Below are 27,038 nucleotides of genomic sequence, written 5' to 3'. Positions count from 1 at the left end.
TATGTCATCTTTGATTTCTTTCATTAGTGTCTTACAGCTTTCCATATACAGGTCTTTTGTTTCCTTAAGTAGGTTTATTCCTAGATATTTAATTCTTTTTGTTGCAATGGTGAATGGTATTGATTCCTTAATTTCTCTTTCTGATTTTTCATTGTTAGTATGTAAGAGTGTAAGTGATTTCTGTGTATTGACCTTGTATCCCACAACTTTCTGAATTTGCTGATTAGCTCTAGTAGTTTTCTGATAGTTTCTTTTGGGTTTTCTATATATAGTACCATGTCATCTGCAAACAGAGTTTTACTTCTTCTTTTCCAATCTGGATTGCTTTTATTTGTTTTTCTTCTCTAATTGCCATATCTAGGACTTCCAAAACTATGTTGAATAATAGTGGTGAGAGTGGACACCCTTGTCTTGTTCCTGATCTTAGAGGGAAAGGTTTTAGCTTTTCACCATTGAGAATAATGTTTGCTGTAGGCTTTTCACATATGACCTTCACTATGTTGAGGTAGGTTCCTTTCTATGCCCATTTTTGGAAGTGTTTTTATCATAATTGGATGCTGGATTTTGTCAAAGGCTTTTTCTGCATCTATTGAGTTGATCATATCATTTTTATCTTTCAGTTTGTTGGTATGGTATATCACATTGATTTGCATATATTGAAGAATCCTTGCATCCCTGGAATAAGTCCAACTGGATCATGGTATATGAGCTTTTTAATGTGTTAAATTCTGTTTGCTAGACTTTTGTTGAGGATTTATGCATCTGTGTTCATCAGTGATATTGGCCTGTAATTTTCTTTTTTTGTGTTGTCTTTTCCTGGTTTTGGTGTCAGGGTGATTGTGGCCTTGTGGAATGAGTTTGGAAGTGTTCCTTCCTCTGCAGTTTTTTGGAAGACATTCAGAAAAACAGGCATTAGCTCTTCTCTAAATGTTTGATGGATTTCCCTTGTGAAGCCATCTGGCCCTCAGCTTTTGTTTTTGGGGAGATTTTTGATTACTGTTTCAATTTCAGTATTTGTAATTGGGTTGTTCATAATTTCTATTTCTTCCTGGTTCTGTCTTGGGAGGCTCATCTTTTCTAAGTATCTGTCCATTTCCTCTAGGTTGTCCGTTTTATTAGAATATAATTGCTCATAATATTCTCTTATGATCCTTTGTATTTCTGTGTTGTCAGTTGTAACCTCTCCTTTTTCACTTCTAATTTTATTGATTTGATTTTTCTGCCTTTTTTTCTTGATGTTTCTGGCTAGTGGTTTGTCAATTTTGTTTATCTTCTCAAAGAACCAGCTTTTAGTTTTATTAATCTTTGCTATTGTTTTCTTCATTTCTTTTTCATTTATTTCTGTTCTGATTTATCTCCTTCCTTCTACTGACTTTGTTTTTTTTGTTTTTGTTTTTCTTTTTCCAGCTGCTTTAGGTGTAGAGTTAGGCTGTCTAGTCAATGCTTTTCTTGCTTCCTGAGGTATGATTGTGTCACCATAAACCTCCCTCTTAGAACTGCTTTTGCTGAGTCCCATAGATTTTGGGTCATTGTGTTTTCATTGTCATTTGTTTCTAGGAATCTTTTGATTTCTTTTCTTATTTCTTCAGTAATATTTTTGTTATTTAGTAATGTATTGTTTAATCTCCATGAATTTGGTGTTTTTGCTCTTTTTTTCCTGTAGTTGATATCTAGTCTCACAGCCTTGTGGTCAGAGAAGATACTTGATACAATTTCAGTTTTCTTAAATTTACTGAGGCTTGATTTGTGGCCCAAGATGTGGTCTATCCTGGAGAATGTTCCATGTGCACTTGAAAAGAAAGTGTATTCTTCTACAGAAAGTCCTGAAGATATCAGTTAGGTCCATTTGGTCTAATGTTTCATTTAAGGTTTGTGTTTCCTTATTGATTCTCTGTTTTGATGATCTGTCCATTGGTGAAAGTGGGGTGTTAAAGTCCCCTACTATTATTGTGTTGCTGTCAGTTTCTCCTCTTATGCCTGTTAGTGTTTGCCTTATGTATTGAGGTGCTCCTCTGTTGGGTGCATAGACATTTACAATTGTTATGTCTTCATGGATTGATCCCTTGATCATTATGTAGCGTCCTTCTTTGTTTCTTATGATATTCTTTATTTTAAAGTCTATTTTTTCTGAAATAAGGGTTGGCACTCCAGCTTTCTTTTGGTTTCCATTCGCATGGAATATCTTTTTCCATCCTTTTACTTTCAGTCTGTTTGTGTCTCTAGGTCTAAAGTGGGTCTCCTGTAGGCAGTGTATATATGAGTCTTATTTTTGTATCCATTCAGTCAGTCTGTATCTTTTGGCTGGTGCATTTATTCCATTAATATTTGAGGTAATTATTGATATATATGTTTCTATTGGCATTTTCTTGATTGTTTTGTTTTTGTAGGTCTTTCTTTTGTGTTTACTGGCTATGTAAGTGCCTTTCGTATTGTTGCAGGCTGGTTTGGTGGTGCTGAATTCTCTTAACTTCTGCTTGTCTGTAAAGCTTTTGATTTCTGCATCAATTTTGAATGAGATCTTTTCTGGGTATAGTCATTGTAGTTGTGGGTTTTTCTGTTTCAGTACTTTAAATATATCCTGCCATTTCCTTCTAGCCTGTAGAGTTTCTGCTGAAAGATCTGCTGTTAATCATATGGTTTTCCCCTTGTATGTTATTTGTTGCTTTTCTCTTGCTGCTTTTAATATTCTTCCTTTGTCCTTAATCTTTGTTAGCTTGATTAATATGAGTCTCAACGTGTTTCTCCTTGGGTTTAACCTGTAGGGGATTCTCTGCACTACTTGGACTTGATTGACTATTTCCTTTCCCATTTGGGGGAAGTTTTCAACTATAGTTTCTTCAAAAATTTTCTTAGTGCCTTTCTTTTTCTTTTCTTTCTCTGGGACCCCTATAACTCGAATGTTGGTGCATTGAATATTGTCCCAAATATTGTCTGAGACTTTCCTCAATTCTTTTCATTCCTTCCCTTTTATTCTGCTCTTCTACAGTTATTTCCAATATTCTATCCTCCAGCTCACTTATCCATTCCTCTGCCTCAGTTATTCTGCTATTGGTTCCTTTTAGAGTATTTTTAATTTCAGTAATTGTGTTATTCATCTCTGTTTGTTTTTTCTTTATTTCTTCTGTGTCCTTGGTGATTGTATTAACTGTTAAATGCTTCTTACATTTTCTCTATTCTATTTTCAAGTCTTCAGAGCATCTTTACTGTCATTATTCTGAATTATGTTTATTGCCCTCCAAGTCCCTGATTTGCCTGGTTTGGGCCCACCTGTGAAGATGTGTCCCTGTGCATGGAAACTCCTATTTCAGGGCTTCCTCCCTCCTTTGGGGCACAAGCTGCCCAGAAGTTCTCTGTCTTTTCCATTTTTATGTCTCCTTGCTCTCTCCTACCTCATTTTAGGGAGCTTAACCTGTCCCCCTGGAAGCCTGGGTCTTTTGCTGTTGCCTAGAGGTTGCTTTGTAGGAGTTGTTCCATATCTTGATGAGTTTTTGATGTATTTGTGGGGAGGCTGGTGATCTCCACATCTTACTCCTCCACCATCTTCCGTCTCCCAGAATTTTTAATTTAAAAAATTTTTCGGAGACTTTAAAATTATAGTTGATTTACAGTATTATATTAATTTTAAGTCTACAGTATAGTGATTCAGTATTTTTTTATAGATGATGCTCCATTAAAAAATATTGCAAGGTAATAACACTAATTCCCTCTTCTATATAATATTTCCTTGTTGCTTATCTATTTTATACATAGTAATTTGTATCTCTTAATCCCGTGTCTCTAATTTGCCCCTCCTACCTTCCCTATCCGCCCATTGTAATCACTAGTTTGTTTCCTATGAGTCTGTTTCTACTTTACTGTATACATTTGTTTGTATTATTTTTTTAAGATTCCACATAAAAGTGATAACATACAATATTTGTCTTTCTCTATGTCACTAAGCATAATATTCTCTAGATCCAGACACATTGCTACAAGTGGCAAAATTTCACTCTTTATATCTGAGTAATATTCCATTGTGTCTGTGTGTGTGTATCACATCTTCTTTATTAGTTCATCTGTTGATGGACACTTGGGTTGCTTTCATTTCTTGGCTATTGTAAATAGTGCTACTATGAAGATTGAGGTGTGTATATCTTTTCAAATTAGTGGTTTGCATTTTTTTTTTTTTTTTTGGATATATGCCCAGGAGTGGAATTTCTGGATCATATGGTAGTTGTATTCTTAATTTTTTGAGAAATTTCCATACTGTTTTCCATAGTGGCTGCACTCTGAGAGTGTCTTTATTTCTTCACACTTGGAGCATCTTTTCTTCAGACATACAAATCTAGGTTGATGAGGTTTTTTTTTTTTTCCTATCAGCACTTTGTTTCACTCCACTTTAGTTCTTTCTTGCATGGTTTATGATGAGACGTCTACTCTAATTATTATCCTTTTTTCTCTATAAGTGTTTAGATAAGGAGCTTTCCCTCCACCCCTGGATTTATTCAAGATTTTCTCTTTGTTGTTGGTTTTTTGCAGTTAGTGTATGGTATACGTAAGTGTAGATTTTGTATATTTTTGCCTCCCAGGTGTCTCTAAGCTTCCTGGATCTGTTATTTGATGTTTGTCTTTAATTTGGGGAAGTTCTTAGCCATTTTTGCTTCAAAGACTTCTATTCAATTCTCTCTTCTGGTCTTCCATTTATATGTATGTTGCACCTTCTGAAACTATCCCACAGTTCTTGGGTATTCTCCTCTTGCCTCTTTTTTTTTTTCTTCTTGTATATAAGTTTTGAAAGATTCTAATAACCTGTGTTCAAGTTCATTGATTGTTAACTTGACCATGTTGACTAAGTCATCAAAATGCATTCTTTATTTTCTTTACAATGGGTTTCGTATCTAACATTTCCATTTGAAATGTTGTTGTTTTTTATCTCTTTGCTTGCATTACCTATCTTTCATATCCTTTACTGTCTCTTCTAGAGCACTTAAAATATTAATCATGGTTATTTAAAATTTCTTAGCTAAATATATTATTTTTGTCACATCTGAGCCTGGTTCTGATGTTCCTTTGTCTCTTCATATGTTTTCTCTTGCTTTTTAGCATGCCTTGTAATTTTTTGTTGAAAGTTTGACGTGTATGTTGGGTAATAGTACTTGAGGTTCGGTTCAGTTCATTCACTCAGTTGTGTCCAACTCTTCGTGACCCCATGAACCACAGCACGCCAGGCCTCCCTGTCCATCACCAACTCCCAGAGTTTACCCAAAATCATGTCCATTGAGTTGGTGATGCCATCCAACCATCTCATCCTCTGTCATCCCCTTCTCCTCCTGCCCTCAATCTTTCCCAGCATCAGGGTCTTTTGAAATGAGTCAGCCCTTCGCGTCAGGTGGCCAAAGTATTGGAGTTTCAGTACTTGAGGTATGCTGCTGCTGCTGTTTCAGTCGTGTCCGCTGTGTGACCCCATAGACGGGAGCCCACCAGGCTTCCCCGTCCCTGGGATTCTCCAGGCACTGGAGTGGGTTGCCATTTCCTTCTCCAATGCATGAAAGTGAAAAGTCAAAGTGAAGTCGCGCAGTCGTGTCTGACTCTAGCTACCCCATGGACTGCAGCCTACCAGGCTCCACCGTCCATGGGATTTTCTAGGCAAAAGAACTGGAGTGGGGTGCCATTGCCTTCTCTGACTTGAGGTATATAGGCCTTTAAAAAAATTACTTATTTGGCTGCATAGGGTCTTAGTCATGGCACATGGGATCTAGTTCCCTGACCAGGGATCAAACCCAGGCCCCCTGTTTTGAGAGTGCAGAGTCTTAGCCACTGGACCACCAAGGAATTCCCTAGATAGGCCTTTAATGTCAGGTTTTATGTTGACACAATAAGAAGTTAGGCTGTATCGATGTTTGCTGTGGCTGTGGGTACCAGAAGCTTCAGATTTTTCTAGTGTCCTTGATTTTGTCTCCCTTGTTTTTTGGTTTCCCTAAGAACTCCTTCTTATATAGAAATTTTGAAGTTGTAGTTTGTTCCAAGATTTCACGTCTCTTCTGGGTCCAATAAAATTGATTTTCCATTTGTCAGCACTTTCTCATGTATTTTTATTTTTAACCATTAAGTTCTGAGCATTTAAAAATTCATTCTAAATACTAGTCTTTTGTTGGATGTGTGATTTGTAAATATTTTCTCCAGTCTGTAGCTTCTATTTTGATGCTCATAAAAGATTCTTTTGTATAGAAGATGTTTTATACTTTGATGAAGCACAATTTATTAGTTCTGTCATTATGGATCACTCACTTTTAGATCAAATCTGTGAACTTACTACTTCATCCAAGATCCCAAGGATTTTCTCCTGTTTTGATAGAGTTTTATATTTTACATGTAAATATAAATGTATGGTCTTCTTCAAGTTAGTTTTTGTATAATGTTTGAAGTTTAGGTAGAGATTCAATTTTGTCTCAGAAGATATCCAGTTCTTTAGTACTATTTGTTGACCTTCTTTCATTGAATTGCCTTCCAAATTTGTCAAAAGTCATTTGGACCTATTAAATGGGTTTATTTTTCTGTGTTTTTTATTCTGTTGCATTGGTATATCTTTTTGCTGCTGCTGCTGCTAAGTCGCTTCAGTCGTGTCCAGCTCTATGTGACCCCATAGATGGCAGCCCACCAGGCTCCCCTGTCCCTGGGATTCTCCAGGCAAGAACACTGGAGTGGGTTGCCATTTCCTTCTCCAATGTGTGAAAGTGAAAAGTGAAAGCGAAGTCGCTCAGTCGTGTCCAACTCTTAGCGACCCCATGGACTGCAGCCCACCAGGCTCCTCCATCCATGGAATTTTCCAGGGAAGAGTACTGGAGTAGGGTGCCATTGCCTTCTCCAGGTCTATCTTTTTATCCCTCTGCAAATACAACACAGTCTTATTTACTGTAGATAAATATGGTCTTAAAATTGGGTAGGCGGTTTCCTCCCACTTCATTCTTCTTTTGCACAATTGCTTTAGTTATTCTTGTTCCTTTGCCTTTTGATATAAATTTTAAAATAAGCATGTCAACAAAATCTACAAAAATACTTTGCCAGAGTTTTATAAAAATGTAAACTGATGTTTTTTTACAATGTTGAGTATTAAAATTCATGAACACAATTTGTTTACTTATATCTTTTCTTTCATCTGGGTTTTGTAGATTTTAGCACTCGAGTTCTGTAATTGTTTTTAGATTTATATCTCAGTATATCATATTTTGAGTGATTTTAAGTGGTGTTGCATTTCAGTTTTCAGCTTCTACATGTTCATTGCTTGTAGATAGAAATACAACTGAGTTTTGTATGTTTATCTTGTATGCTGCAACATTACTGAACTTATTAACTCTATGAGTTTCTTTGCAGATTTCTTAGGATTTTCTATGTTGACCAGCATATTATCTGCAAACAGGGAAGTTTTATGCATTACATGCCTTTATTTCTTTTTCTTGCTTTCTTGCATTGGCTGGAACTTCCTCAAACTATGTTTAAGAAGAAGGATGAGAAGGATGAGAAAAGCCATGCTGTCTTGTTCTTGATCTTTAGGGAGGAAAGCATTCATTATTTCACTACTAAACATGTTCTTGTAGGCTTTGGGAAGCTGATCTTTATGAAGTTGAGAGAGTACTCTCTAATACTATTTTTGCTGTTAATGTGAATGAGTGTTGAATTTTGTCAAATCTATTTCTGCATCAATTGATACGATCATGTTATCTATCTCTTTTAAACTGTTATATGATGAATTACATTGGCTGATTTCCCAATATTGAGTTAGCCTTGCATTCCTGGAATAAGCCTCTGTTGGTCTTTTTATATATTGCTGTATTCTATTGGATAATCTTTTGTTAAGGACTTTTACACCAGTATCCATGAGGATTATTGGTGCATAGTTTTCTCCCTCTTCCCAGCTTCAATAAATTAAAATGACAAGTAAAACTTACTTACGGTTTTCTTTATTATATTGTCCTCACTCGATTTCACTTTCAGGTAATCCTGTCTTTATAGAATGACTTGGAAAGTTTTCCCTCTTGTATTTTCTGGAAGAGATTGTTACAATTGGTGATAGTTTTTCTTTAAGTATTCGATAGAATTCTCTTCTGAAACCACATGGGGCTAAAGATTTCTTTTCTGGAAGTTTAAAAATTATAAATTAAAATTTGTTAGTAGTTATAGGGACTAATCTGTCTACTTCAGATTTGAGGAATTGCTCTGATTTTTGCTTTTTTGAGGAATTAGTTCACTTAATAAGTTGTCAGATATACTTTGTAAAATTGTTACTATCATATTTAACTTTGTATAATCTACACTAATATTCCTTTTTGATTCCTAATATTGGTAAATTGTCTTTCCTATCTTTTTTTCTTGTCAGTTTTGCCAGAGATTTTTCTGTTTTATTGAACTTTTCAAGGAATTGCTTTTTGTTTCATTGATTATGAATTACACAGTTGGCTTTAGTTATTCTTGTTCCTTTGCCTTTCATATAAATTTTAAATAAGCATGTCAACAGAATCTATAAAAATACTATGCCAGAGTTTTATAAAAATATAAATTGACATTTTTACAATGTTGAGTATTAAAATTCATGAACACACTTTGTTTACTTATATCTTTCATCTGTGTTTTGTAGATTTTAGCACTCAAGTTCTAGAATTGTTTTTAAATTTATACCTTAGCTTTATATCTCCATTGTTTTACTGTTTTCAATTTCATAATTTCTGCTCTTTTATTATTATTTTTTGTCTACTTGGTTTGGATTTCTTTTGCTCTTATTTTTCTAGGTTCTTTAGAGTGGGAGATTAGACACTGATTTGAAACTTTTTCCTTTTTTGTAACATAAATATTCAGTGCTATAAATTCCCTTTTGGTGTTGCTTTAGGAAAAGTTTCAAGTCAATATCTAAGCTCTCACCTGTTTTGATATATTGCATTTCCAGTGTCATTCACTTCAGTGTATTTTTTGAATTCACTTGTGATGACTTCTTAGGCCCATGGATTACACATATGTTGCTTAGTTCTAAATGTTTGGAGATTTTTCCTGTTATCGTTCTTCTGTTGATTTCTTGTTTGATTCCATTGTGTTTAGATAACACATTCTATATGACCTGAATTATGTTATTTACTGAGGTTTGTTTTTTAACCCAGGATCTCATCTGTCTTAGTATATGTTTTTTTGTGACTTCTAGGATAGAATGTCTATTTTGCTGTTGTTTGGTAGATTAATCTATAAATGTTGATTACTTCCTGTTGGCTCATGGCTATATTGAGTTCTTTTGTATCCTTACTGATTTTCTAGAGACAGGTATTGAAATCTCCTACTAGAATCATAAATTCTTTTTTTCTTTTCAGTTTTATCAGTTTTTGCTTCATGTATTTTGCAACCTGTTGTTTGATGTATGCACACACATTTGGGATTGTTATTTCTTCCTGGTGGACTGATATTTTATCTTTACATTATGTCTCTCTAGTTATTTTCTTGCCTCAGAACTCTTTATAATTTGATATTATATAACTTATTCTTCTTTCTTTTGATTAATGTTTGTGCGGTATAGCTTGTCCTTCTTGTTAGCTCAATATAAGTAAAGTTTCTTGTAGACAGTGTATAGTTGGGTTGTTTTTTTTTTTAAACTCAGTCTGTCAATCTGTGTATTTTATTTGGTGTTTATATTTTCTGTAATTGATACCTCAGGACTTAAGATCTCATTTTATTTTTTGTAGTCTGCTTGTTGGAGAAAATCTCTCTATTTTTCACTTGGTATTTTTTCTCTTGCTGTTCTGTTTTTAATTTTTTTTCAGAATTTCATTTATTTATCTTTATTTTTTAGTGTTTCTTTGTATCACTTCCTTTCTTTAGAGGTTGCTGTAGGTGCTTCATTATATGTAAACAAATTATCACAGTCTTTTGCTTTTGCATTTTCACAGTTTGAATGAAGTATAAAGACCAATTTTTTTTATTTCCCTGTATTTCCCTCATTTATAATAAATTTTCCTTCTCTATATTTAGAACCAAATCGGACTGTGTTATAATTTTTTTCCAATTGTCAAACATAATTTAGGGAATTCAAGAGAATGAAAATACATTATACTTACTCATATTTTTACTTTTTGTTATTTTTATTCACACTTGATATTCAGATATTCCTTTTTTATCATTCATTTTTCTTAAGTAAATTCCCTTTAACTATTCTCTTTGAGTTGATATTTTAGTGACAATTTCTTGGTTTTCCTTCATTTTTAATAAAACTAGAAATATATCTGGTGTGGATAGAATTCTGGGTTGACAGTTCTTTTCTTTATACCCTTGAGCAATGCTCTACTTCCTTTTGGCTCCCTGTTTTCTGATGAGAAATCTACTATCATTGGAATGTTCCCCCTGTAAGTGTTGTTTTCTCTTGCCACCTTCAAGATTTTTTTCTTTTCTTTTTTAGTTTTCAGATGTTTGGTTATGATCTGTCTTGGTTTTATTTCTTTGGGTTTATCCTTTTGGGTTTTGGGTTTTTTTTCAGTTTTATGAATCCTTTGTTTTGACTTTTACCAATTTTGGAAAGGTTTTAAACATTTTTGGACTACTTTTTCAGTCCCATCCTTTCCTTCTGGGAAACTGATAACATGATTTTTAGATCTTTTGTTTTTGTCCCACAGGTCTTTGAGTCTCTGATTTTTTTTTTACATCTACTTTCTGCTTTACAGATTGGATAAATGTTTTATATTTGAGTTCACTGACTCTTTCTTCTGTTTCCTCCATTCTGCTGTTCAGTTTATCTGTAGGTTTAAATATATTCTTTTTTAAAAGTATTTTCTTTATTGTACTTTTCAGTAGTGAAATTTGTATTTGGTTCTTCTTTATACTCCCGTTTCTTTGCTGATGCTTTCTACTTTTTTCATTTTATTTTATTCATAATTGTTCCATTTTTACGATACCTCCTTTTAAATATTTATCAGTAAATTCTAACATCTGTATCATCTTCACATTGGTAGCTATTTTTCATACATTCCCGTTGAAATTTTTCTTTCTTTTTTTTTGATATGCATAATTTTTTATTTCAAACTGAACATTTCCAGTATAATATTCTGATACCCTAAGCCTTGTTTAAACCTTTGATTTTGGGTGGGTTGTTTTGACATTGTTTAGCAGCAGAAGCGCAGGTATTCTCTAATTGCTATCTGGTGAGAATAGAAGTTTAGGTTCCCTAGTTGGCCTTCACTAACACCTTAGTGAGATAGGGAGAGGCATCTTACTGGGGTGGAGTATGGCTTCCATTATACTTCTACTTTAATCACCCTGACCAGACCTGTGACTCATTCTCACTCTCCCAACATGGCTTCCAATAACTTGCTTCTCTCATTTGGAAATTGAAATATTCTAGATACAAAATGTTAATTCTGTCACTGTAGAAGAATGAGAATAAGCTTCCCAGAATTGCATTTGTGAAAAAACCATTTATTATTAAAAAACCATTAAAAAACCATTTATTATTCCCTATGGGAATGCAAAGATTTGACTTATTTTTAAAATTTGACTTACTTGTTTTCCAACTAATTATGAACAATAAAATTCAGTGAATTTTTTTACTATCTGGTTAATTAAAGACCTTTAAGACAATGAAATTCAAATTTTCACTAATTAGTTTTATCTCTTGTATTATAATTCTAGCTAGATACAGGCTGTCCAAAGTTATTTTTTTCTTAAACAAATTTTGATTCCTTATTTTTGCTTTTATATGATTTTAGGTTTTCAACTAAAACTCCTAAATATCAACCTTTGGCTTCAGATGCTGAGAGAATACTGTCTGTCTCTTTCCTCTGTTATTGGGTTTTTTTTTTTTTTTTTTTTAAACTTTACAATATTGTATTAGTTTTGCCAAATATCGAAATGAATCCGCCACAGGTATACATGTGTTATTGGGGTTTTTATTATCATCATTATTATAACCGTCATGAGCTGTTTCAGGGGTACTACATCACGTTATCCCTTCTACAAGGTGGCATTCCTACTACTAACTAGGTAGTTTATGTTCTTATCCTAAAATTTGAAGAGTAAGTAAGCAGCAGTCATTCAGCCACAGAACTACATTTCTTAAAATGCAGTTCATGAATTTTATCAGAATCATCTAGAGGAGTGCTACCTAAACTTTCATGTGTGTGTGACTCACCTGGGGGGGGTCTTCACAAAATGCCATTTCCAATTCTGGGGTTGTGCCTGACACTCTGAATTTCTGCTAAGTTCCGGGTGACATTCATGCTGCTGGTCTATAGACTTCATGTTGAGTAGCAAAATATTTATTAAAATATCAGTCATATGTTCCTCCCCAGGTCCATGGATTCAGTTTGTGTGACTGGAATCTGGGATATGCATTTTAGTGAGACATTTATCTGTACTAAAAATATAAAGTTGTTATAATTTCATGGTTCTTAACTGTAATTGTGCATCAAAGCCACCCAGAAAGAGTTTTAAAGTAGTAATCCTAGATATTACTCCAGAACTACTGAATTGTCATTCCCTGTTATTTGTATTTTTAATATGCAGAATCATGCATCTGACTCTGAGTATAACCAAGTTGTAAAGAATGATTATAAATATTTTAGAAGAAACAGGAGCCAGAGTCATCATGCTTGATACTAGAAGTTTCACCTGGAATATAGATTAAAAGCTTCCTTGGTAGCTCAGATGGTAAAGTGTCTGCCTGCAATGCGGGAGACCTGGGTTCGATCCCTGGGTTGGGAAGACCCCCTGGAAAAGGAAGTGGCAACCCACTCCAGTACTTTTGCCTGGAAAATCCCGTGGACGGAGGAGCCTCGTAGGCTACAGTCCATGGGGTTGCAAAGAGTCAGACACAACTGAGCAGCTTCACTGTAGATTAAAAAAATTAGACTAAAATTGAGCTACATTAGAATTTAGGGGGAAAACATTACAAGGTTGAAATCTTCCACTGTTTTATACAACATAATTTTTATAATTTTAAGCCATTTTCTTTTTAAATGTATATTTTTGGTTTGTGTATTGAGAGTGTTTCTCAAACTAGGATCTGTGGGCATAGTTTGGGGTTGTGAATTATCCATAGTAATTTCTGATTGTAATATTTTTGTTTTATAATTAGACTAATGGAAATATTCTGAATGATTTGAATAAACCATTTTATGCAAAAATGCTGTCATACAATTTAATATTTGAAGTTATATTTGCATTTTATGGTTGTGTTGGCATCAAGTAGTATCGTTTTAATTGTTATGGGTTATGTGTCATGTATTCATGCCAAATAATTATAAAATTATGTGATGGTGTACTGTGGAACAGAATTCAAAGGTACTAAGTGGTAAGAGAGAAGCACAGAGTAAGTGTAGACTCACCAAATTGAAAACAACCTGTGTAGACAGAATCATCCATATTGTGAGGTTTTTTAAGTTTTAAAAAAATTTCTCACTCATGTAAATTAATGTCATTTGAATTCTAACTTTAGTTTTATTCATATTTTTATTTTTGTGTATATAAGAGCCATAAGTATGAGGAATTTATATCTTATTTTTATATATGGTTTAAGAAGTTGTAACAGTAAATCAGAAGTGAGGAGCAGCAAAAAATTTTTTAAAGATCTGTATATTATTCAATCTTGGGAAGTGTGTATTTTGTTTATTTAATATGCGTATGTAACAAATCGGAGAAGGCAATGGCACCCCACTCCAGTACTCTTGCCTGGAGACTCCCTTGGACAGGGGAGCCTGGTAAGCTGCAGTCCATGGGGTCGCTAAGAGTTGGACATGACTGAGCGACTTCACTTTCACTTTTCATTTTCATGCATTGGAGAAGGAAATGGCAACCCACTCCAGTGTTCTTGCATGGAGAATCCCAGGGACGGGAGAGCCTGGTGGGCTGCCGTCTATGGGGTTGTGTCTATGGGGTCGCTAAGAGTCAGACACGACTGAAGCGACTTAGCAGCAGCAGCATGTAACAAATATGTGAAATGAAAGAGTTCTTTGACCTTTAATGACCCAATCCACATACTGTACACTTTTCTACTATAGCTTTCCTTGATTTCTGGAAATTCCTCTGGAATTAATTTCATACTTGAATTAATTTCATAATTGAGTGAAATCCTCCTTCCTTTGAACTCTTTATAGCAATTAACACATTTTACTTTTGTTTTTCTTACTTGTCAACTTGTCTTATCTCTGTTGTTAGATGTTATTAATATATTTTTAAAGGAAAAAGAATAAGTATGTTGTAATCAAGAGAGGACTTTTTATAAAGAATTGTACAGTGAAGGCCACATACATGGATAAATGAAAGGAATACTGTGGATATCTTAAGTGATTTACTGTGAAAGAATGATAGTAAATATGGATATAGGAACAATATTATTTTTTCAAGGTCCATATATAATAGAAAATCATCTTGCAGGTGGTGGTGGTAGTAAATAAATTATCAATGAAAATGCTATTATTAAGTACAATAAGTTAAGTCCTGTAGTACTATCGATTAGTCACTTATAGGGTGGATAGCCATTCCCTTCTCCAGGGTATCAAATACACAGCACAAATATAATCATGTATTCTCCTTCACTTATGTCCATCATCTTAAGTAAATCACATTACTTTTTCTTTTTTTTAATTTTAAGAGTTTATTTGAGCAAAAATCAATTTGAATTGGGCAGTGCCAATAGAAGTGATTAGGAGTGCTCACAGATAGCTAGGGGCAAGGCTTTTATAGATAAGACCTGAAAGTAAATCAAGGAATTATTGAATTGGCTATAGCTTAAGTAGCTGCTTTATTTAGGAAAGTGTAGTTGGCTCTTTGTAAGTGATTGTCCTTAAATTTCAATTTCTTTTTTTTTTTCCCTTGCAGTTTTACTGTGATAAAATGGATATACGGCGCTGTCTTAAAGTATACACTGTAATGACTATTTACATGCATCATGAAATGATAATTACAATAAAGAGTGAACAGTGATTCAGTATTTCTATATATAATGATCACCACAATACTTTTAGTTATTTACTGTCACGGTACAAAGATATTACATTACTGACTACATTTCATCCCTATGACTCATTTATTTTGTAGCTAGAAGTTTGTACCTCTTCACTTCCTTCACCTATTTCTCTCATCTTCCCACTTCCCTCTTCCAGCAACAACCTGTTTGTTCTCTGTATATAACTATTTGTTTTGTTATGTTCATTTGATTTGTTTTTAAGATACCACACTTAAGTGAAATCATATAATAGGTGTATTTCTGCCTGACTTGTTTCACGTAACAAAAGATCCATCCATATTGTCACAAATAGCAAGATTTTATTCATTTAGTAACTGAGTAGTTTTCCATTGTATATGTATATATCACATTTCCTTTATCCATTCATGTATTGGTGGGCACTTATGTTGCTCCTGTATCTTTGCTATTGTCAGTAATGCATCAGTGAACATAGGGATGCATATGTCTTTTCAAATTAGTGATTTTATTGGGTTCAGATTAATTCTGGAATTCTTTCTTGTTTAACCACTACTCATCAGTTGGACATTAGACATAAGATGAAACACTTTTGTCATAAAGGGTCTAGTTTCTTATCAATCAGAATGAGGAATACAGTACTGTGGTTCAAGGAATATTTATAATTCTCTTTGGAACTTCTTCATGTATTCTATTGATCTTGTACATAATGTAAAGTCTGTATTGGAATTTTGCCACTTGGTTCAGGTCTCATTACTTAGACTTTTCTCCTTAACCATGTAAATGACTATACAACCTTTAAGCTAGCTCCTTTTCTGCCCAAAACTCCTGTATTTATGTCTATTTTAATGGGATTAGCATTTTTTTTTTTTCTTTCTTTCTTTTGGTTCAGAAAGTTCAGTTCAGTTGATCAGTCATGTCCAACTCTTTGCAACCCCACGGACTGCAACACGTCAGGCTTCCATGTCCATCACCAACTCTCAGAGCTTGCTCAAATTCATGTCTATCGAGTCAGTGATGCCATCCAGCCATCTCATCCTCTGTTGTCCCCTTCTCCTCCTACCTTCTATCTTTCCCAGCATCAGGGTCTTTTCAAATGAGTCAGTTCTTTGCATCAGGTGGCCAAAGTATTCGAGTTTCAGCTTCAGCATCAGTCCTTCCAATGAATATTCAGGACTGATTTCCTTTAGGATGGACTGGTTAGGTCTCTTTGCAGTCCAAGGGACTCCCAAGAGTTCAAAAGCATCAATTCTTCAGCACTTAGCTTTTTTTATAGTCCAACTCTCATATCCATACACAACTAATAGAAAAACTATAGCTTTGACCAGATGGAACTTTGTCAGCAAAGTAATGTCTCTGCTTTTTAATATGCTGTCTAGGTTGATCATAGCATTTCTTCCAAGGAGCAAGCATCATCATCTGCAGTGATTTTGGAGCTGAAAAAAATAAAGTCAGCCACTGTTTCCACTGTTTCCCCATCTGTTTGCTATGAAGTGATGGGACTGGATGCCGTGATCTTAGTTTTTTGAATGTTGAGTTATAAGCCGGCTTTTTCACTCTCCTCTTTCACTTTCATCAAGAGGCTCTTTAGTTCGTCTTCGCTTTCTGCCATGAGGGTGGCATCATCTGCATATCTGAGGTTATTGATATTTCTCCCGGCAATCTTGATTCCAGCTTGTGCTTCTTCCAGCCCAGCGTTTCTCATGATGTACTCTACATATAAGTTAAATAAGCAGCGTGACAATATACAGCCTTGACGTACTCCTTTCCCAATTTAGAACCAGTCTGTTATTCCATGTCTGTTTCTAATTGTTGCTTCTTGACCTGCATACAGATTTCTCAGGAGGCAGGTAAGGTGGTCTGGTAATCCCATTTCTTGAAGAATTTTCCACGGTTTGTTGTGACCTACACAGTCAAAGGCTTTGGCACAATCAATAAAACTGAAGTAGATGTTTTTCTGGTATTCTCTTGCTTTTTTGATGACAACAGATGTTGGCAATTTGATCTCTGGTTCCTCTGCCTTTTCTAAATCTAGCTTGAACATATGGAATTTCATGGTTCATGTAATGTTGAAGCCTGAGCATTGCTTTGCTAGCATGTGAGATGAGTACAATTGTGTAGTAGTTTGAACATTCTTTGGCATTGCCTTTCTTGGGGATTGGAATGAAGGACTGACCTTTTCCAGTCCTTTGGCCATTGCTGAGTTTTCCAAATTTGCTGGCATATTGAGTGCAGCACTTTCACAGCAGCAACCTTTAGAATTTGAAATAGCTCAACTGGAATTCCTTCACCTCCACTAGCTTTGTTGGTAATAATGCTTCCTAAGGCCCACTTGACTTTGCATTCCAGAATGTCTGGCTCTGTGTGAGTGATCACACTATCATAGTTATCTGGATCACGAGGATTTTTTTTTTTTACAGTTCTTCTGTGTATTCTTGCCACCTCTTCATAATATCTTCTGCTTCTGTTAGGTTCATATCATTTCTGTCCTTTATTGCACCCATCTCTGCATGAAATGTTCCCTTATTATCTCTAATTTTCTTGAAGAGATCTCTAGTCTTTCTCATTCTGTTGTTTTCCTCTATTTCTTTGCATTGATTACTGAGGAAGGCTTTCTTATCTCTCCTTGCAGTTCTTTGAACTCTGCATTCAAATGGGTATATCTTTCCTTTTCTCCTTTGCCTTTCACTTCTCTTCTTTTCTCAGCTATATGTAAGGCCTCCTCAGACAACCATTTTGCCTTTTTGCATTTCTTTTTCTTGGGGATGGTCTTGATCACTGCCTCCTGTACAGTGTCCTGAACCTCTGTCCATAGTTCTTCAGGCACTCTATCAGATCTGATCCCTTGAATCTGTCACTTCCACTGTTTAATTATAAGGGATTTGATTATTGATTATTTAGAAAGGGTGATCATAAATCCTTTTTAAAATGAGCTTCCTCTTTCTACATAGATTGAATTGAAAATTGATTGTCTATTGACTAGAAACATGACTATTAAGTTATTTCCTGTAAAACTTTATTTGGCAACAGCACTTCTGGACTTTAGGTTTAAACAAAATTGTTTAATATCATATATGTTATATTTTAATTAGATTATCAACTAACTCTGTAAATGTGTATGTAATAACAAGAGTTCTAGTTTTTGAATTTAGTGTGCTGGGTGCCTTCGGCAGGATATTTTTGAATACATAGTTTGGGCTTCGCAGGTGACGCAATTGTAAAGAACCTGCCTGGCCAATGCAGGGAGATGCAAGACACATGGGTTTGATCCCTAGGTCAGGAAGATCCACTAGAGGAGGAAATGGCAACCCACTCCAGTGTTCTTGCCTGGAAAATCCCATGGACTGAGGAGCCTGGCAGGCTATATTTAGCCCATGGGCTTGCAAAGAGTTGGACATGACTGAGCATGCACACACACAAGGGTGTACAGAAAGTCAGTGAACCAGATTGAAAATATAAATTTAACATGCTGCATGTTCAATTACTAAAGAGGTACAAGATGAAATCCTTCTTGGAATTTATCATTCACTTTCATTTTTTTTTCCATAGTGGTCTGTCTGCTTAACATCAGAATTCTGTTTTTCTCTTCTAACAGTTTGCCAGCTCCTTTTCTAAATAAATTCTAGGAAATATTATGGTTTAATAACAAGTTCTGGCAAGAAGATAACTGTGAACTTATCCCTCATGTCTTTTTAAAAGTCGTTAAGGAGCATAAGTAGGCCAAACTAGAAAAAGTGATGATACTGTGAATAGAAGACTAATAAATACCCAGATTTCATATATAGGAGTCATGGTTGCTCTGGCTGTGGAACAAGTTCCCAGAATTGGTCAGAAAGCCCATTGTGAAGATAAAGGCAGGACAAAAAAATAAAGAAATAGTATAATGGATCTCTAACCTTACAAGTTTTCTTTATACTATTTAAATGCCAAGCATCAGGAAAAAAGTAAATAATTTATTGCTTAATGTAGACAAAGCTACAGTCTCTCTGAGAACTCTGAAAATTATGTTTCATATATACCTAATTTTTATTTCAAGTGACATTATTATAAAAATCCAAACATAGCTTTGTAGAAATGCAGTAATTTTTCAACCAGACAGTAATGGATTTGAATCCCAGTTTTGCCACTTATTAGCTGTCAGTCCTAGGCAAGTAGAAGTACAAATTCTTGACCTCAGTTTCCTCTTTGTAAAGAAAAGTTGTATATATGTCTTGAAGTGCTATTTTCAGAATTAGAAATAATATATGTCAGTGTCCATATCGGACACTTATTTAATAGTGATTGCCTTATCATTATTATTTTTAATGACATAATCTTGTCATTTACCCTATAAACTCTGCTAATAATTAAGTGCTACTGAGTATATAGTAAATTTTATTGTTTATATAGCTATCACTGTAAAAAGTGTAAAGAAAATTTAATGCTGACCAGATATAAAACTTAGATATTTTAATTGTAATTTTCTTTCTTTCAGAATTACTTACTGTCATCTACCTTTCCAGAGTAAATGGCTCTATGTTGGAACAGAAAGAGGAAATACACATATTGTAAATATTGAATCTTTCATTCTTTCTGGATATGTTATCATGTGGAACAAGGCAATTGAACTGTAAGTTTGAACTTGAATACCACTGTATTTGGATTAAATATTTTTTAGAGTTATATAGTACATATATATATCAAATTCCAGAGTTATTTGAAACATCAGTAGCTAATTTATGATGAATTTGAGTGAAATGTTCATCTAAAATAATTGAAAACTATAAAGTCTTTTAAAAATAGATATTGAAGTATTAACAGATGCTGATTTTAGCCTTTACAAATATTATAAATTATCAAGGGCTACTATGTATGCAAGCTCTGTGGTAAAATAGTAAGGCTTATTCTAAAAGGTATACATGAAAATCATGTCATTTCTTTATAGTCAGTATAGCCACTTCCAGTGGGAATGGCAAGAGGATTGTTACCACATATAGTTTAATTTAAAATAATCATGGTCAGTTCACGTGTTTTTAAATACTGATAGCTTATTCTTTTGGAGAAGGCAATGGCAACCCACTCCAGTACTCTTGCCTGGAAAATCTCATGGCTGGAGGAGCCTGGTAGGCTGCAGTCCATGGGGTCGCGAAGGACACGACTGAGCGACTTCACTTTCACTTTTTCCTTTCATGCATTGGAGAAGGAAATGGCAACCCACTCCAGTGTTCTTGCCTGGAGAATCCCAGGGACGGGGGAGCCTGGTGGGCTGCTGTCTATGGGGTCACACAGAGTCCAACACGACTGATACGACTTAGCAGCAGCAGCAGCAGCTTATTCTTTGCTTGCCCCAGTAACATATTTTTCTGGGTTCTAATTGTGATATATACAGCTTTTTGGATACATGGCTGATGGCTATTACCATTTTCACTTTGGCACTGATATTTACGTTTCTGCACATGTAAAATGTGAAATCCCTCCGAAGTGAAACTTTATGGAATTTCAAGCCATCTTTTGTAGTATATATACAAACAATTCTCCTTGTCAGTGTGTTAGTTTGGAAAACTATTTTTCTTTAATAAATATTTATGCTCTGTACATCCAGGTCCTTAATAAGGTAGGTTTGACTTGAGGTTGACTCATTCGCTCTCTTACATATACATATTCTAAGTTATATAATTGTTTTTCTCTAAAACTCTGATTAAAACAGCCTGTTTTCATGAAATTTGACTTTGGTTTTCATAATAAATCTACTATTCCGTATTCCCAATATTTCAATGTACATGTATATTGCTTGATAAGAAGGGGATATTAGTAGTTGTATTCTTATTACAATTATCCATTTGTATTGTGTCCTAATGAGTCTTTTTTTAAATTAATGGTAACTCTTCCTCATTAGAATAAGAATAGCTTCAGGGCAGAATTCTTTGTTTGTTGGTCATTTTTTTTTTCATGTTTGTCTTATTTTGGTGATTTCCACAGAGCAGCTACTAAATAACTAATGACATTAGTGAAAATTAGTATGATAAATAGATACACAGTGCTGTTGACTTAAAGCTTTCATTTATAATTATGATTGGTATGAGATTTTTGTTCATATATATTTTAATATTTTATGTATATATTTTTAAAAACATTTGTCCTATAGACAGTTATGTGTTTCTCAAAAAGTATTTATTTTTTCAGCTATTTGGGAAAGGCTTTCCCCCCTATAATCTTAAGTCTATAAAAGCATTACACAATGCTCAGCTTAATACTTGTTTTCATAATGTTTTGGGATACTGATAGACACAAGTAAACCCGAGAGATAGAGGTTTTATACAAATTTACTATTAGTTACAAATAGTAATAGATTTGTGTTCAGTCCAATGCTGTTAAAGTAATTAAGAAGTATTTTTTTGTAAACAGATCAAATATTTCACCATTCTTACAGTGTTATTTCTATATTCATTTACTTAACAAATCCTTTTCATCATTCAGATTAATACTACCTGAACTATGACTTATACCCATATGTATTTACATAGTCTATATACTTTATATTTTCTGAACTAATGAAAATTTTAAAATGTATGTTATAAAGGAGGATAAAACTAGGAGAAATTAAAGAAATAAAATAAGGCATTTTTATTTTTCATAATATCTTATACGTGTGATTCTGAATAGAATCTCCCATTTATATAAATATAGTGTTTTATGAAGTTGTATGTACCTCTGAAAATAACCTTGAAATATCCTCAAGAAATTATTAGTAGCTACCTTATCTCCTTTTTATTGCTTTATTTAGATCAGATTTCCAAAAGTGTGTTCCATGGTAATATAGTCCCACTGAGATAGATATAATTTTAAATCCCAACTTCCAACTTCCCGAACAGTCTTTTAATTGCTGTCTGCCTCTTGAGATACATTAGGAAATGCAAACCACTTAGTAATATGTGTTAAGAGTTTGGGACAGTAATAAAATATGTATTTAATTAAGAAGAGTCATTTTATAATTAGAACTTTACACAAATTTTAACAGGACATTTTAAGTGTGAGAAATGCAGAATTATCTTTAAGATGTGAGATTTTCTATTTTAAGTTCTTGAAATACTTTTCATTCAGTGTTTTGTCTTTTTAGCTTGTTTGTGTTTTCAGTGAAGTCTCCCAATTGTAATTGTAGGCAGTTCTCATAATTATAAATTGTTCGTGTTCCCATAGTGTATATGTTAGTTATTTGGAAACTGGAGGCCATTTTTGTGATGTCTGTAGAAACAATAATGTCTATAGAAAATAGTCTTTATAATGTCTTTATAAAATAGTAGTATAACAAAGTGACATTAAAAAATTTAATTGGAAAATATATTCCAGGTTATAGCAAAGAGATAGGTGTTTCTGCAGAGCAGTCCCGCTTAAAAAAAAAAAGGAGGGGGGGACCTATTTTTCCTACATGTGATTAAAAATTTGAACATGAAGTTTAGAACTAAATAATAAATATAAGGCTTACAGTCTTCAAATATATTTTCTGAGCACTATGATACACTAGCTCCTGCTGCTGCTGCTGCTGCTAAGTCGCTTCAGTCATGTCTGACTCTGTGCGACCCCATAGACGGCGGCAGCCCACTAGGCTGCCCCGTCCTTGGGATTCTCCAGGCAAGAACACTGGAGTGGGTTACCATTTCCTTCTCCAATGCATGCAAGTGAAAAGTGAAAGTGAAGTCGCACAACTAGAAACCAGTATAAACTAGGAAGACATAATTTCTCTCTTCTTGGAGATTCCAGTGTAATAAAGGTGAGATTAAGTAAAAAGGCAATTACACTATATTGGAAATATAATGTTGCAATTTTGTAAGAAGGATGCCTAATATAGATGTGAGGTCTCAGAGAAGTATCTGTGAAGGAAGTTACCATACATGAGATCTGAAGGATGAGTCTCAGTTAGATGAGTGGAGAATCAGCTCGGGGAGAGGGTTTCCAAGGGAGGAAACAGAAATGTTAAAGGATAGAGTGTGAGAGAGGTTTTGTTCCATGAAGAGAAATTTTAAGGATTTTTGTTAGTTGGGAATGGCTAGGAGAAAGGATGGCAAGAGATAAAGCTGAGAAGATAGTAAAGATACATAGTATGAAAGTCTTATAAGCCAATTTGAGCATTTAGACTTCATCTAAGGTCAGGAGCTAGGTTTTGAAGGGTTTTAAGAGAAAAATTCACTTGACCAAACTTGCACTTAAAAAGTCTACTCTGAATGCAGGCATGGAGAAATCACTGAAAAGAGAAAAGACTGTGTTCTTGGCAAAAATTATGGAGCATTTAGGAGTGAAGATAAGCTGACACATTAAAGAAATAGTTAGAAGACAGAAGAGGCAATACTTGGGTCTTGTGGGAAGATGTAAGAATAATAGAGAATTGAGTGAGTATTTGGCTTAACTATGTAGACAAAGGTGTCATTTAGTGAAAGAAAGCAGGAGATTAAGTAGGTTGGGAGTAAAATAATGAGCTCAATTTTAGGTGGGTTGAGTTGTGTGTATTTTTAAGTTATTCAAATGGAATTGGTATGGGAGAATGGAAGGATGTGGGGTATATGGAATATATCAGAATATTTTATATGTATATTCTGAACCTAATAACATCAGAATTTACATAGACATTGGAACTATGAGAATATATGAGATTGTACATGGAGAATGTATATAAATGAAGTAGCAAACTTGTAGACAATGAACCAGTTTTGACTCATGGGTATGTTTTGTTTGCCCATCAAAGTATTTAAGTATATTCTGAATTATTAGTTTCCAGTATTTAAGAACTAGTAGAATAGAGATGAAAAATTGAATTTCCAGCTTTTCATGAAAACAATTCCTAATGAAACAATCCCAGTCTAGTATTCGTGCATGACAGTCAGTAATCAACTGAAACTAACAACTTCCCTTTTGTAGGTGGGTAGTGTGTTATCATTCCCATATGGGCTTCCCTGGTGGCTCAGGAGGTTAAGAATCTGCCTGCAATGCAGGAGACTCAGGTTCGATCCCTGGGTCGGGAAGATCCCCTGGAGAAGGGCATGGCAACCCATTCCAGTATTCTTATATAGAGGATCCCATGGACGGAGGATCCTGGTGGGCTACAGCCTGTGGGATCTCAAAGAGTTGGATATGACTGAACGACTAACACATTCACATTCAATGTGCTATCCAGTTTGGCACAGTTCTTATTCAGCCTATTGAACTCATTTACAATACCTACCTGGCTCCTGTGGTCTCTTGAATTCATGATCATATATAATATGGGAATACATTTCAGTCTAGAATAGAATACAAAGGAATACCAGTATTTAAGATATGGGAAGAGAAAGTCCACAAAAGAAACTATCACGAAGCCATTGTGATGAATGGGAGGAAGAGAAATAAATAGGGATTTTAGAATTACTGGGCATTGTTTAGATGACTGTCCCATTAATTTAAGTTCATTGATAATTCTATCTAAAACAATTTTTATGAGATTTACAGAATCCATAGTACACAACTGCTTTTTAAAGTAGTTTCTAATGGCCATAATTTTTGCAAAGAATGCTTGGTAGTTTTTGAAAATTCAATGTTGGTGAGAAAAGTCAGAAAAAAATACATCAAAATGTTAATAGTCATGTAGAGAAATGAGAGTTTTCCTTTTAACTTCTGTTATCTTCTAACTTTCAGGGTTCTTTTATTTTTTACAATTAAAAAAAAATCTCTTCTATAGCCTGAAAAAGTTATTACAAATAACTTTAACTCTAGATTTTTTTCTAAACTTAAGTGTTTTATAGAGTCTGATAAGTTAGTCTTGCATATGGTCTAACTTGCATATGGTCAGATTTGCAGTGTTGATTTGCATATCATGTCTCTAAGAAGTTCTGTAAAAGAAAAACAAAATATTGAACTTTAAATCAGACTTTCCCAAACTTTTTTTGATATAGAACACTCTTTATGTGAAACACCTTATATATTCACTAGTTTATCATGGAGTACACTTTCGTACTTGTTGTTCCAATCAAACACAAGAGGCATAGGAATTTTGATTTATTGGATATTATTAGTTACCAAAAGATAATTGAAGGACATTGTCTTTTATCAGAGGCCTTTATACTGTAATAAAGCAGTGCACTTACATGTGAATGATATATTACATATAAATATAGGAGAACTGCAAAAAACTATATAAACTTTTCATGAAGCCGTTTCTTCCTGAACATATCCTAGAATGCAAGTAGTAACTCTAGTATCGAATTATTCCAATGATTTATAACAAACTTAATACATACTATTTATTAAGTACTATGTTTTGGTATTACGTTAAGTGTTGTATGTGTATTCTAATCCTCACTGTTATTCAGTAGGTCCACTGCTATCATCTCCATTTTTAAGTGAAAAAATTTAGAATAAAACCACTGATAAGATATATAATAAATATGTATTTATTAATAATTCTTTGAGTTACTCTAGGGAGTTGTATCTGGGGAACCTGGAGTTACATAATTTGTCACTTTTGTCTGACTCCAAAGGATTTCTAAAATTTAAATTTTCTTGTTTTGTGCAGAATATTTGATGGTTTTCACCTGTGCCTAAGAAATAAATTATAACTATGTCAAGTATACTTATAATAGGGTTAATCTAGCACAATTAGTTCATTGAAGACAGGATGTGGAAAAATGAGCAATCATCTATGTCGTATCAGTTCATGTCATATTTAATTCACAATAATCATACTCAGTGGTGGTATCTGTTAAGGTAGGAAACATTAAAAACATGCCAAATTTTGGAATAGGATAAATTTAAAGTCAGATTAGCAGAGCAAAGATCCTTTTAACAGTATGCTCTTAGGCTGTTATTGATTATCCTAGTTAACCAGATAAATGAGACATAACCAGTGAAGTAGGTTTCCCCAATTTCTCAGATTTTTGTAAGATAGCTATCACTGGCAAGAGTCTATTTGTAGATCAAAGGAGCCCCTGTACTACCCTTTAGAAGCAAAATCAGAAATTTCTTGTCAAAGGAAATTTTAAATTTGATATGTACTTTGCAGTTTAGTTGAAACAGGTTTACAGCATTACCCTTGTGGTTATATAAGTCCTTTTGTCTGTATAAGTACAACTTCATTCTTAAATTTTAAGAGAAGCAGATCTAGCAACACACAGATAAGCATATAAGATAATGAAGAATGCCATTGTTTTGTGGATCAATGTTCTTAAACCAGATTTTTAAAAATAGTCCTACTTTAATAGAGTTAGTAGGGAAAAGAAAAATAGTCTTAAAGAAAAACAACCAAGAGCTCAAATTAGTTTATGCTAAGCTCCAGAATATTGGGAGTATATTTCACTGTAATCTTAATTCCTTTATTTCAGTCTCTAATGGTAAAGTGTTTTAATGTCTTTTTAAAGTGACTCTCTTGAATTGATTTAACAGATCCACAAAGACTCATCCAGGTCCAGTTGTGCATTTAAGTGATAGTCCAAGAGATGAAGGGAAAGTGAGTATTACAATACCATTATTCTTGAATTTATTTTTCTTATTCTTGAATAAAGGTGTTTCTTACTGTTATTTTATATGTAACATCTAGTACAATGCATTCAGTGTAATCTAAAATTAAAACATGTTGAATGAATGAATGAGCAAATGAATGAATGTATTATTTACACTAATAATGGTTCCAAATTGAATTATTAGTTTCACCTAGAGTTAAGTTGATATTTAATTATAAAATTTTGAGAAAGGCATATAACACATGTGCTGTGTTGTGCTAAGTCACTTCAGTCATGTCCAACTCTTTGCAACCCCGTGGACCATAGCCTAGCAGGCTTCTGTGTCTCTGGGATTCTCCAGGCAAGAATACTGGAGTGGGTTGCCGTTCCTCCCCCAGAGGATCTTCCTGACCTCGGGATTGAACCCGGGTCTCTTATGTCTCCTGTACTGGCAGGTGGGTTCTTTACTACTAGTGGCAGAATTTTGAGGAAGGCATATAACATATTGAACAATTTTAATTATCAAGTATTTTATGCTTAAAGTTAAAAATATTATCAATATCATTGGCCCATGATATTCAGTAATGGTAAAGGTAAACAGCAATATTAAGTAATCATAAATTAGCCAATCTTAATTTTATAAATAGATAATAATGTAGAAAATGTTCTCAGAT

General features: G+C 34.0%; 1 protein-coding gene across 10 annotated transcripts in view; it reads left to right on the top strand.

Moving 5' to 3' along the window:
• STXBP5L (syntaxin binding protein 5L) overlaps positions 1–27,038 on the top strand; it is a 455,210-nt gene that overhangs the window by 226,153 nt on the left and 202,019 nt on the right. For all 10 annotated transcript variants that reach the window (XM_086404109.1, XM_086404086.1, XM_086404055.1 and 7 more), the window contains exons 6-7: positions 19,398–19,532; positions 26,309–26,372. In XM_086404109.1, the coding sequence (XP_086260235.1) occupies positions 19,398–19,532; positions 26,309–26,372 (199 nt within the window). The remainder of the gene's footprint in view (positions 1–19,397; positions 19,533–26,308; positions 26,373–27,038) is intronic.

The sequence above is a fragment of the Bos grunniens genome, chromosome 1 (assembly GCF_055505025.1).
Source record: "Bos grunniens cultivar Pamir isolate PY7600 chromosome 1, Bosgru_T2T1.0, whole genome shotgun sequence".
NCBI classification, from domain to species: domain Eukaryota; kingdom Metazoa; phylum Chordata; class Mammalia; order Artiodactyla; family Bovidae; genus Bos; species Bos grunniens.
Note: the sequence above shows the minus strand (reverse complement) of the source record. Positions and strands in the feature narration are given on the sequence as shown.